Here is a 12490-nt window from a genome sequence, read left to right as displayed (position 1 = left end):
CCGCTTATCAGCAGCCGCGATCTGCGGCCACTTGTCGGGAGTAGGTTGGTGCTAGTTTGCGGCGTATCGACAGCCATCATCGGCCGCCGCGCGCGGGATGGGGATGCCGGTTCTGCGCGTTGACATAGCAGCTACTCAAGGCCAGAACCAAGAGCAATGCGACCGAGCCGCGCAGCAAAAATGAAACCACCCTGTAGCATGCCTGATATCTCGTTTTACTCGCCTTTATTTATGATGCGATGCTTTGGGTTCGATTTTAAGTCGACCCCCCCCCCCCCCCCCCTGGTCTTATTCTTCGTTATTTTCCTCTCATGATCCAGATCAGCAGTCACTACCTGTCCTAAGTAGACACATTTCCTTACCACTTCCAGCACCACTACCAATTGTGAACTGCTGTTCTCTTGCAAGACTGTTGAACATTACTTTGGTTTTCTGCATATTAATTTATAGACCGCTGTTCTGCCCTGCCTAACTCATTGATCACACTTTGCAGTTCATCTCCTGGGTGACTTAGCAAAGCAATGGGATCAGTAAATCGCAGATTACTAAGGTATTCTCCATTAACTCTTATCCTCAACTGCTCCCAGTCCAGCCTTCAGAATAAGTACCTCCAGTAAACAGGCGGTGAAAAGCAATGGTGAGATCATGTCTCCATGCCCGACACCTTTTTTTATCGGAATTTTATTACAGAGTTTATGGAGGACTATGGCAGCTGTGCAGTCGTTACAGGTAGATATCTTCCAGTATTTTCACATAAGGCTCTTCTACACCCCGACTCCACAATGCCTGCATGGCAACTGAGCATTAAACTCAGGTCTTGACATTGACTCAATTGAATAAATTTGCTATAACAGATTTCTTAGTGAGCCGTTCATTAATTTTACCTTGAAATAGTTAGTCATTTTTTCCAGTCCCGTGAAGTCAGACTGAAGTTTTGTTGTTTATGAAGATGAGTGAACGTTCTCTGCCTGAATAAGGTGAACAGAGTTGTGTACATATTTTGTTGTTACTGTACTCATGAAAGTTATTCTCTAGAGTATGTTACAACACTGTTCACAGTTAGTCTACAACGGACCTAATATAGCAGTAATTGTGCATGTGAGGTACTTTGAGGATTAATATTGTTTTTAAAAACAATATTAATGCCCAAAGCACCTCACAAGCACAAATACTATGCAATGAATCTGTAGACATCCATTGCATGTGACTTATATCTAAACTTTTGATCTAATGCATGTGCCATGTTAAACTTTTCCGATAGCTCTTTATCATGTATCTATGCGTCGTCGCAGTCGGATACAACTGAAACCTGCGGTGAAGCTCTGTACACATTCAGACTGCTGAACAGAACTCCTCCGTTACAAAAAGTAGACTGCTGTTAAAGCTTTTCTTGTTAACTAAGCAAGAAGCTACTAATCACGAGACGAAATTATATGCTTGAGCATTTTGATGCCTTCTGGCTTGATTGATACAGTCAAACATTAAAAGGCTGGTTTTGTTCACTGTTGTGATTGGTCAGTGGACTAATACAAAGTGCCGCAGACTGCGGCTCATTGTTACCAACTGCTGTTTTCTGAAGTTTATCCTACTATAGTCGAGAAAATTAGTATATCTGCTGGATGTATAGTGAAGTTCTGAAGCCCTGCATTTTAAGGTTCCCAGATGTTTCTGCTTGAGACCAGGAATAGCCTGCTTACAGTAGATTCATCCCGGTGTGTAGATAAAACAGCATCAGTAGGCAATGCTGGAATAATAGTGTGCACTTTAATGAGCATAGTTTACGAAAGCACAGCACCTGGAAAGCACTGCAAGCACAAATTATATCAGCATCATAACAAAAGCTGTGACAGTACCTCATGTTTGGTGAAACATCATTACGGTGGTTGGGCATCAGTGGTGAAACACAATTCGGGGTTTAGTGCTTTGTGGCAAAGAGCTGCCCACCTTGAGTTGTTAGATGTATAGGACCCTGACTGCTAATTGTAGTGTACAGCAGCAAACGTGAACTCTATCATGATATATACTGAAATGCTGAACTGTTCAAAACTTTTATTAGAACTGCTGTCAAATGCAGCTCAGAGCCAGTTCTCGCACAGTGTGTCTTTTATCATTAACTGGTGCTGCAAGAGCTCGCCAAATTAGTGATGATGAGTGCAGGAATAAAGAGCATTGATATAAGAGTCCCATTCTCATTGTCACAGAGAACACCAACAAAAAACCAACGCAGCCTGCCTACATAGTCCACAGAAGGGGTGTTTCGGAGGAACTCCAAATGACTGCCAAGACATGGCACATATAGGCAAGTTAGCAATCATTTTTCCATCATTAAAAAGGAAAAAAAGTGCTAAATCTTGCAGCAGAAGATGTGCTTTCAAATTTTCTGTATGAATTTATAAGACATATAGATGCTAAAAAATTCCTCAGTTGGTCATCAGATCTGCAGAACAGAACTTGGAAAACTTGTGTAAAGCTCGTCGTAACACTAGCGGAGCCACAGATAAACTGTGTTCATAACATTCTAAACAAACATGAAATAAAGCGAACAAGGCATGGCACGTATTACATATACTATGTTGCAAACCTACAATATACAGCCTTTATAAAAACTACCATACACGAAAGGTATTCCACATTCCCGCAGATAACATAACTCATTTTCTATGTAACAATGCTGCTTTTAAGCCCTTAACTGCTGAACTAGATCAAACACGTTGTGAGAAACTCCATGGGTATGGTTTATCCAAAGTTAAAGTTAAACCACTAGAAGTTACTGGTTCGCAACCAGAGTGACCATACAGTGGGGGAAAATTCTGCACTATACATGTGAGTTAAAACGTAAAAATTAAAAACAAGAACCTATAAAGAACCACAGAAATATAACATGTACAAGGTGTCCCAAGCAAAATAAGCCGTTCCATTCCGCCAAAATGCACTACTAAATTTCTTCAAGCTCTCAGCTAACATTACATGAAGCAGAAAGTGTCGTCCGAAGCACACCACAAAAGGCAAATGCTGAAGCACCTCTGTTCGGAGAAGCCTCTGTAACGCATAGCTTAAAGTAGCAATGAAAAGAGAACTAAGTACTGAAAGTCTCAGACTTTCACATCCTAGGATATGCATTAGTTCCTACTGACAAGCAGTATTTCTTTTTAAAAACGATGGAAGACTAAGACCAGAAAGAGTCAATGATCAAGCCTCACATCCTTCTTGTGAGGAGCCCATCTGAACCATCAAGAACAGGCACTGTCACATACATTACTATTCCAATCTGTTTCTCCACAATAGATCTCATCAAGAGCAAATTCCAGTAAAAATAACAAGCCTGAGATAAAATCAGGTTTAGGCATACCCTCGTTTGAACATGAATTGCAGATAATGAGGGTTATAAAGAAGTAATGAAAGGAGGAACCAAAGAAAGCAAACTTGCTATACCCAATAACCAAAGAGGAAAACAGAATTGACTACGGCCCCCCAGCTAGCTACTCACAATTCTTTTCCTCCTTGCATGCTATTCCGGTGCCTTCAACATTTAGCCATAAACACTGCAAACCATATTTGTAGCTCAGTATATTGTGATGAGATGCTATGAACTATATTTGAAATTTACAGAAATCCCCGACCAAGCAGCCCAAAGGCAAATCTCGAGTTGCTCAAGCAGAAACTCTGTGCAATGTGACAATGAGGCGGTTGTCACAACATGTATTTAAATTCAGCTGTGCAATTGATACTGTCTGCAAGAGAAATGAATACGCTGCCTGGAAACAACAATGTTATCAACAAAACAATACAGCTGTGGGAGAATAACACACAACTTCGCTGTTACAATTAGGCCAATAGCAGCATCCGGTGACTGCAAAGAATCCAGTTTAAACTAGACTCTCTAGCTCTGCCATAGGCCACCAAGCAAAAAAAAAAAGGAAAGAAACAAACAAACAAGAAATAAAGGAGGAAAGAAAGCTTTGGTGAATAACCACTGAAAAATCTAGTCCGAGAAGCCTGAATTTTGTGGTCGATCAATAAACCTAAACTATCAACACCAGCAACAGATTGACTGATATAAAAAATGCAAAGAACAAAGGCTTTGCCGTGATGAACAATTCAATTGAACACGTGAGATGCACCAATGATTTTGCAATTAACTTGAACTATGTAAAGTACGCTACACATTGGAAGCTTGTACCGAATGCATGGGCTATGCTGAGACAGGAGAACTTGAAATTTCCTGCAAACTTCTGCAAACAAGCCCCCTTTTAATGCAAGCCCCTAATATTTAGACTCAACATCCTTAGTGCTGCTCCAAGGATAATGAGGCTGTACAGCACGCAAGAGATTCGCATGAAATTCACACAAGAGTGCGAGAATTCTAACTTAACTACAGAATCACATGTGGATCAGGAAAGAAAAATATAAAAACAAACATTTGGCTAAGGGCACATTTCCACAGGTCTTTTCTTGCAATTCCCACAGGTAAAGTGAGTTCCAAGCTTAGCTGGCACATGCAGCCACACCAGCTTTCCACAACGTAAACAATGTGTGCCTTAAATGTTGCAAGTGGACAGATTTCTCAATAATTGGTGATGCACGACATGAACAACGGTCTCAGCACGGCTAGCAGTGAATGATGTATATAAAACCTTGTCATAAAAACACAGAGCATTCCAGGTGACCCTGTGGATGGCTCTGTCAGGACTGATACTGTGTTTCATCTGAAAAGGTAAATGTTAAGAGCTGCTTGTCATGTAGGGATACTTGATGTCAGTCAGTGGAACCTTGGTCTCTTTAATAGTCTGCGCAGAGCTGAACCTTAGCAAGTAGTGCGGACCACCAGCCTTGTCATTGGTACCTGCATGAGAGGTCGAATAAAAAAACTTAAGGAAAAGGAAATACTTCAAAACAAGCAACCACTTTCATACTCTATTCAACCTGCTTTTCGACACCTCTTTGATTTCAATATGCAGTTAGGCCTACTAAGCAGTCATGCATGATAGCTACCACAGCCACCATACTTCAAAAGTGGACAATGTCAGGTTCCTAGAGGAGACAAACACATGCTGACTCACAACTCTGTTAAAGTTCCTTACAGGCCCAAGATAGCGACACTGGTTTTCAGTGTGAAAGCACTCCTTCACTAGCAATCCTGAAAAAAACTGATGAGACTATGAAGCCTTGACCTTTGACCCTCGGCCTCTGAGGCGAAATGACTTGGATATACGGTTTGTGTGGCTAGGGGAAGGTCACGTGGTATGAAACTTTAAAGAAACTGTCTTGGAGGACAATGTCGGGGAACGTCTAAGCAATAGTCAAGTGAATCTGAAGGAAAAGTTATGGCAATGTTTAGGCAATAGTAAAGCAAATTCAAAGGACAAGTTAAGGCAATGTTTAGCCAATAGTCAAGCGAATTCGAAGGACAAGTGAAGGCAATCTTTAGGCAATAGTCAAGCAAATTCAAAGGACACGTTAAAGCAATGTTTAAGCAATATTTAAGCAAATTTGAAGAACAAGTTAAAGCAATGTTTAGGCAATAGTCAAGCGAATTCCCAGGAAAAGTTAAGCCAATAGTCAAGCAATTTCAAAGAAAAAGTTAAGGCAATGTTTAGGCAAAAGTGAAGCGAATTAGTCAAGCAAGTTAGACATTCAGCTGCAGAGGGTTTGGACCTCTTCAACAACGATCGTTTTTTTTTTTTTGGTACACAAAAAGGCATTTTGCTAGACACAAGGCTCCTTAATTTTTTTTGTAGTTGTTATTTTTTGTTGCACTGCTGTCTGTTTCATACACAAGCAAGGACATTTTAATTTACCTCACCACAGTGCAGTAGAACCTCATTGCTACGTTCCCAGTTCATACGCTCGAAAATTTGGGCACTTAAAATGTCCCATAGAGTTACACTCTATATATTTATTCCAGTTAATACACGCCTGGATAATACAATCAAAATTTTGGCAAATTCAGGTCGTACAGTATGTTCAATGACCGAACGCACATATGCAAGCATACGAGTGAGCCAAACACTGTGCCTGCAACATGACTAGCTAAATGTAGCGGCAGTCACACACTGTGGTGGACTCTCTGCAGTGCCTAGGTGCAATGGGCAAAGCATAAAAAAAAATACCGGTATGCTAACAAACAAGTGGGTAGTTCCTGTGGGGACATAACATAATGAGGAGAAGTGCAGATGCGCTTGCATATGAGCGGGACGGGTGTGAGAGACGCAGCATTAAGAGCAAAAGCCAAACCAGCCAAAGCACGCCGGGCACTGGCTTTCCTGTGTCTTAATACTAAAGGCTTCCCTTTAGAAATTAAACGCCTCTTGTATACAACATATATCATGTATACTTGATTACGTATGCATTCGTGTGACAGAGTTGACATTCAACGGAAAAGTGCAAAATTTAGCGGTTTGATTTTGTTTCAGCAGGGGTGTGTGAATATTCAAAATTTTGAAAAAGAATAATTTCTTATCTGGTTTGTATTCAGTTCGAAAAATTGATACTATTCCAAACATTCCAAATTTTGGCAGCATATGAATACTGCGCCAAATTTTTAAAATCTGCGTTAAGAGGTTTTGGTGGGACAGTTGGTTATGAAGCATCATGAAGTTTGTATTCAGTTCGAAAAATTGATACTATTCCAAACATTCCAAATTTTGGCAGCATATGAATACTGCGCCAAATTTTTAAAATCTGCGTTAAGAGGTTTTGGTGGGACAGTTGGTTATGAAGCATCATGAAGTTTGTATTCAGTTCGAAAAATTGATACTATTCCAAACATTCCAAATTTTGGCAGCATATGAATACTGCGCCGAATTTTTAAAATCTGCGTTAAGAGGTTTTGGTGGGACAGTTGGTTATGAAGCATCATGAAGTGAACAGTGAAATTCTTTGTCCTATTGTGTGTATCTCCGATTGTACAGTTCACTCCACGATTCTTAAATCTGGTAGCGATAAAACTGCAATATCTGGGCAAATTATCCGAATATTGTGTTCGAAGTTCCAAGTTTTCTGTTTGGTCCTTCCGTAATGCGTTACACATTTCGCGCTGACAACTCTGGCAATTGTGCTGTCATTTTCACAATTCTTCTAGCATGAGTTCTGCCACCTCGTTTTCTCTCTACTGCGATATGCGGGAAAGCCCACTTGCGAAATTTTGCATAGGGCAGAGTCACTGGCAGGCCAAGCAACCATGCATAAAATCCCAGCTATTGCACAATGTATTGTAACCCGCGCGCTTTTAGTGTTTGCATGACGCAGTTGCGACCATGATAGGATGGCCCCTGTCACAGCCTGGCCACATAGTTTCCCTTCCTGAGCTCTGCCGCCAGCCAGCCCGCAGTGATGGCAAATGCCGTCCTGCGCATTCGCCGGTCGGTCGTCTGAACTCAGCTGCATGCTGCTTTCGGATGTTGACTCGTGAGACGTGAGTCATTTCTTTTCCATTTTTAACAGCAGAACCTCTTGTCATTCCGACGGCAACAAGTGTTCTCACCGCTTACGTCCACGTTGTTTTTCAAGCATGCCTAAACTGCATGTTTGCCACACTTTTTAGCCATTAGGCAAAGTTTTATCACATTTTCCTAATTTAGGCAGTTTTTTTTTCTAAGGAAGGGCAAAGGAAGGGGAGGAGGGAGAGGAATTTTATAACTCGACCTCTGGCTCTGGACAATTTGGACATTTCTCCGGGTCCGCTTTAGTTGGAATCAAGGAGTTTTTACTGCCACTCATGTTATGTTTAGTTCTCAGTCATGTGTCAGTTTGCGGATTTAAATTTGTTATTCATTTTGCTTCGCCACAGAACACACTGCATACTGTTACATTCTATCTAATCAAGTAGTACACATTACTGTGCATGTAATGTTTTTTTTTGTATGAGGCTGAGTCAGTTTTTACTTCGACTGCAAAAACCACACAATACTTTGAAAACAAAAAAGCCAACATGTGCCTATATTTTCTGAAATTTTTTAGAACTAAACATATGCAATTCAATATTAGGAGGCATTTTTTTTCGTATTCGTGTAAAAAATAATTGTCATTCTCAAACATGTATACAGGTGAGACATGTATTTACTTCCTCCAGAATATGTTTCTTCACAGTGAAACCATGTCAATAAGATCAGAGATATTAGGTGCAAAAACGTGACATTTTAGCGTGTGATTTTTCACCCTAGCAATCTCAAAATGGAACCTACTAACACAAGATATCGCCACCACAACTGAAAAAGATAATTTTTTCTTTCATTATTGCTGTGAATGTATGCACCGTAAAAACCCACATCAAGCAGTGCTTGATGTGGTACCGATGATTTCAGCAACTACGATTATGATCCTTTTAAAAGAGTACTGCTTTCGTGGTCCCAATACCATAGGACGTGCGATCCTCCTGGACATCGTGAGGTCAGGCCGGCACAGTGAAATGGCATTGAAATCGAAACTACCGACCTACGCCACCACTAGATAGTGCCTTTTGCTCGAAGCGCGATGGTGATGGCAGTTCATAATAAAGAATCCGGAACTGCGGGTTCTTGCCGAAAATTGTTTGGAGTCGCATATAATATGAGGTGTAAATTTTACAAGCTAAAAAAAAGAAAAAAAATTTGCAGGTTCTTACGGTATGTCATGCTATTTAACTACATGAATCTGATGTTGGTGTTTTCGTGGATTTGATGAACGATCTCTGGCAGTAGCTAGGCTCTATGACGTATGCTTCATTAACAACTACTATGCAGCTTGTTGTTGAATTGTACTTTAATGCTACTTACCATAGAGAAAAGTGACTCCTTGTTGTCAGTGTCCTTGTATCCACATGTCAAAATTTTAACTGAATTTTTTCTTTTATTGTAATCCACCCCCACCCACTCCCTACTTTAATGCTGTGTCGGCAATGAGCATATCGTGACAATAAAGGCTTGTCCACAGAGCATTAGAGTAATGAAAGAGATTCTGGCTTCTCTCAATAGCTGTTGATAAACAGGGTGTATTGCAAAGTTTGTTCTCCGCTAAAGACAATGCAAATGCGGACTGAATTTTGCAAGCACTAGAAAAGAAGTTGTTGAGACCTTGTATTAAGAAATGCGAATGAGCATTTCCAAGAAGTGAAATTGTCAAGAAATGCCTTTGTACCTCATTCAACAATTACATTTTTTAAACTTAGGCAGTTTGGATCATGTTTTCCCAGATACAGTGCAATCTCGTTACAATGAACCCTGCATTAACGATTCTTTCAGATTTACGAAAATTTCAAAAATTCTCGCCGAAATGCCTACATTTTCAATGCAAAAATATTTCACTACCACGAATTTCAGAACATCAAACATTTTATATAACGTGCATAATTTATTTGCTCCCCCGTAGAAATGCACCTTGTTACTAAGAAGTTTTTCGAAATTAAAAAGATGAGTTCGCTGCGGCATATCAGAGCTGTAGCTATCATCATCAGTGTCTCGCCACAAGTTGGATCCATCCACTAGACTTCCGCCATTTTTTTCTTCTTCTGTTGTTTTCAAGCAAGGGCAGTGACTTGGTGGTGCAGGCGAGGTCTCGCTACCTGCTTTTTGTCCGAACTCCACGAAGACGCGAAGTTAGTTCTGTGAGTGGTGCTGAGTTGAAGAGTGCGACTACGAGCTCCGCCAGCGATGCCAGTTTTTGCTGAAGGAGAACGTCGAAATTCTCCATGAACTAGACGCCAGAAAAAGGCAGGCGAACTTCTGCAAAGAGCGTGGCATTGCATCGTCAACCGTTGCTACCATTTTAAAAGAGAAAGAAAAAATCACCAGGCTTCATCGACTGTCGTAGCTTGATCCCACGAGAAAACGTTTGCGACTTGGCAATCACGAAAATGTGGACGAAGCTGTTCTCGCTTGGTTCAAGGAGGTTAGGCTTCACAACATTCCAGTGTATGACACGATGCTGCAAGAAAAAGCGAGTTCATTTGCCACTGCCTTTGGCATCACCGGATTTGAAGCAAGTTCCGGCTGGATTTTCTGGTTTTGACAAAGGTCTGGAATCACTTGGCAAGTGGTTTCCGGTGAGGAGGCAGCTGCGAAGAAGGTGCAACCTCCTGGGGCGACCACTTTCAGGAGATCGCCGAGGGGAACGCGGAGGAGGACATTTACAATGCTGACGAAACGGTCTGCTTTTACCAGCTTCTGTCAGACAAAGCAATAAATTTCAAGAGGAAAAAGTGCAGCACCGGAAAGAAATCCCGTGTCCGGGTATCTGTCCTGTTTTGCTGCAATGCACTGGGAACAAAAATAATGAAGCCCCTAGTCATAGGGAAGTATGCCAGCCCTCGCTGCCTAAAGAATGTAGTGTCTTTGCCATGTGAGTACAGGGCTAATAAACGAGCCTGGATGACACGAGAGTTGTTTTCCAGTTGGCTCATCAAGCTAGAAGACTAGATGAGGAGGGATGGAAAAAAAAATACTCCTCATCGTGGACAATTGCTCTGCACACATCGTGAACATGCGCCCGACAAGTGTGCGCCTGGAGTTCTTGCCCCCCAACAACACTGCATTGCTTCATCCCCTGGACCAAGGAATTATAAAAACTGTAAAAGCAGAATTCCGAAAGAGACTGGTGCAGCGACTGCACATCAACATCTGGCTTGGGCGACCGACTGCAGTTGACGTCCGCCAAGTTGCAGAAACGCTCACTGAAGTGTGGTGGAACGTGAAAGCATGTATCATTAAAAACTGCTGGCGGAAAGCAGGGCTTTTGAAATCGGCACAGGCAGAAGACTGCGAAGTCAGAAACGTGCCGCCTCACTCGGAACAAAGCGACGACATACGGGATGACAGCAGTGCCTTGTGGGACAAAATTACCAAGAAAATGTCCGCAGACCAGTCGGTAACTTTTGCGGACTACGTTGAGTGCGACAGCAATGCCTTAACGTCAGCCAAGCCGACCGAAGAAGACATCGCCACCAGCGTGCGCGAGAACGATCAAGGGGATGAGGATGACCTGGACGACGACGCAGAATCACCGCGTACGGACGATGCGGACGAAGCTCTCAACTTCAGATGTTTTGGGTTCGATTGGCAAGATTTGCGTTTTCATCGCACGCTGTGACAAAGTGCCTGAATCTGTCCATAAGAAAGTCGACGACGTGGAAGCGTTTGTCTTGGAGAGCATGTGCTGCAGTCACCAAAAGAAAATTACCGATTTCTTTAAATAAAGACACAAGAAAGTGTGCTTGTGCTATTATTTGATGCATCCCTGGCCCATGCGAGAGCCCTTTCTAAAGGTATGAAATTCTCTTTGAGTGGCGCATTTATTACCTTTCGTTTGCAATTATTTCATTACTACGATATTTCAGTATAACGAACGATTTGCGGGGGTCCCGCGAAGTTCGTTGTATCGAAATTTCACTGTAATATGTTTCCTTCCTGCATTTTTTTTCAAGACTGCATCCACGAGGTTCTGCTGCATTAATCTCTTTCAATGTCTCTACTCGCAAAATGCAACCCATTGACACAAATTAATCAGCTACAAGGCACCACGGAATGCTAGCCAGCAAGGCACTATACAAAAGCTCTAGCTAACAATTGTTCACAAATCTGATGGTTCATGCTTAACTTCTTTATCAACCCTATAGTAGCAAGGGTTCCCGAAAAGTGCGGCTGATACTAAGTACAGTCGAAACCCGCGATAGTGAAATCTCGTAAATACGAAATTCCCGCTGCAACGAAATATTTCCGAATCCCCGGCAAGTGTGCATAGGGGCCAATGTATTTCGCACCTCTCGGTAACGAAACATTTCGTACCGCAATCCCACGACAACAAAATTTGCTGCAACGCCGGTCCGCATACTGTCTCCTATATTATGAATAACAGCGTCAGAAAAGCGCTCAAATTGAGTAAACTGCCACAACGCGCTTGCGTGGCTGCAGCGATGGTGTTGGCACCTGGCAACCTTGAAGCCGGGGCGACTTTAGCCACCTCTAGCCGGCGCTAGCCACCATACCAGCGCAGCACGTGCCCTCTGTGATCGATTCCGCGGGGCTGTGCTTGTGGAGGCCACGCCTAGACATGCTCAGGGCATGGCGTCTGAAACGCGTGAGAGTGATCTTGGAGGCTATGTTCAGGGGAGGCAGCCTCGCAGCGACACCATCAGGGGGCAACACTAGACTGATCATCGGTGCTGCACTTTTAGGCCTGCCAAGCGGTGTACGCGTGTTCGTTGTGTGCGGTGGTGTGTGTCTGTGTCTGTGTGAGCTGCAGTCGGCACGTTTGCGTTTCAAAAGATGTCTCCGCCAGCCAAAAAATGAAGATTTTTGTCGCTGCAAGAGAAGGCTGCCATCATGCCCAAGTAGAAAAAGGCAGGAAAAAATGGATATCGCCGACGAGTACGGGATTGCGTGCAGCTCTCTGTCTACAATTTTGAAAAGTAAGGCAGCCATTCTCAGTGTGCTTGAGAATGCTGCTTGAGCACAGCACAAAACAGTGACGGCTATGGCGTTCCCGGACGTCGACAAGGCGGTCTTTGCCTGGTTTTGTG

General features: G+C 42.5%; 1 protein-coding gene across 1 annotated transcript in view; it reads right to left on the bottom strand.

Moving 5' to 3' along the window:
* Window positions 1-1745: 1745 nt before the first annotated feature.
* The window catches only part of P5CDh1 (delta-1-Pyrroline-5-carboxylate dehydrogenase 1), a 34162-nt gene continuing 23417 nt past the window's right edge, over window positions 1746-12490 (bottom strand). The window contains exon 14 of the mRNA XM_077655093.1: window positions 1746-4843. Coding sequence (XP_077511219.1) covers window positions 4722-4843 — 122 coding nt within the window. The 3' untranslated portion in view covers window positions 1746-4721. The remainder of the gene's footprint in view (window positions 4844-12490) is intronic.

Source organism: Amblyomma americanum, chromosome 2 (assembly GCF_052857255.1).
Source record: "Amblyomma americanum isolate KBUSLIRL-KWMA chromosome 2, ASM5285725v1, whole genome shotgun sequence".
NCBI lineage: Eukaryota > Metazoa > Arthropoda > Arachnida > Ixodida > Ixodidae > Amblyomma > Amblyomma americanum.
The sequence above is the reverse complement of the archived record's forward strand: the minus strand, read 5'-3'. Positions and strand labels throughout refer to the sequence as shown.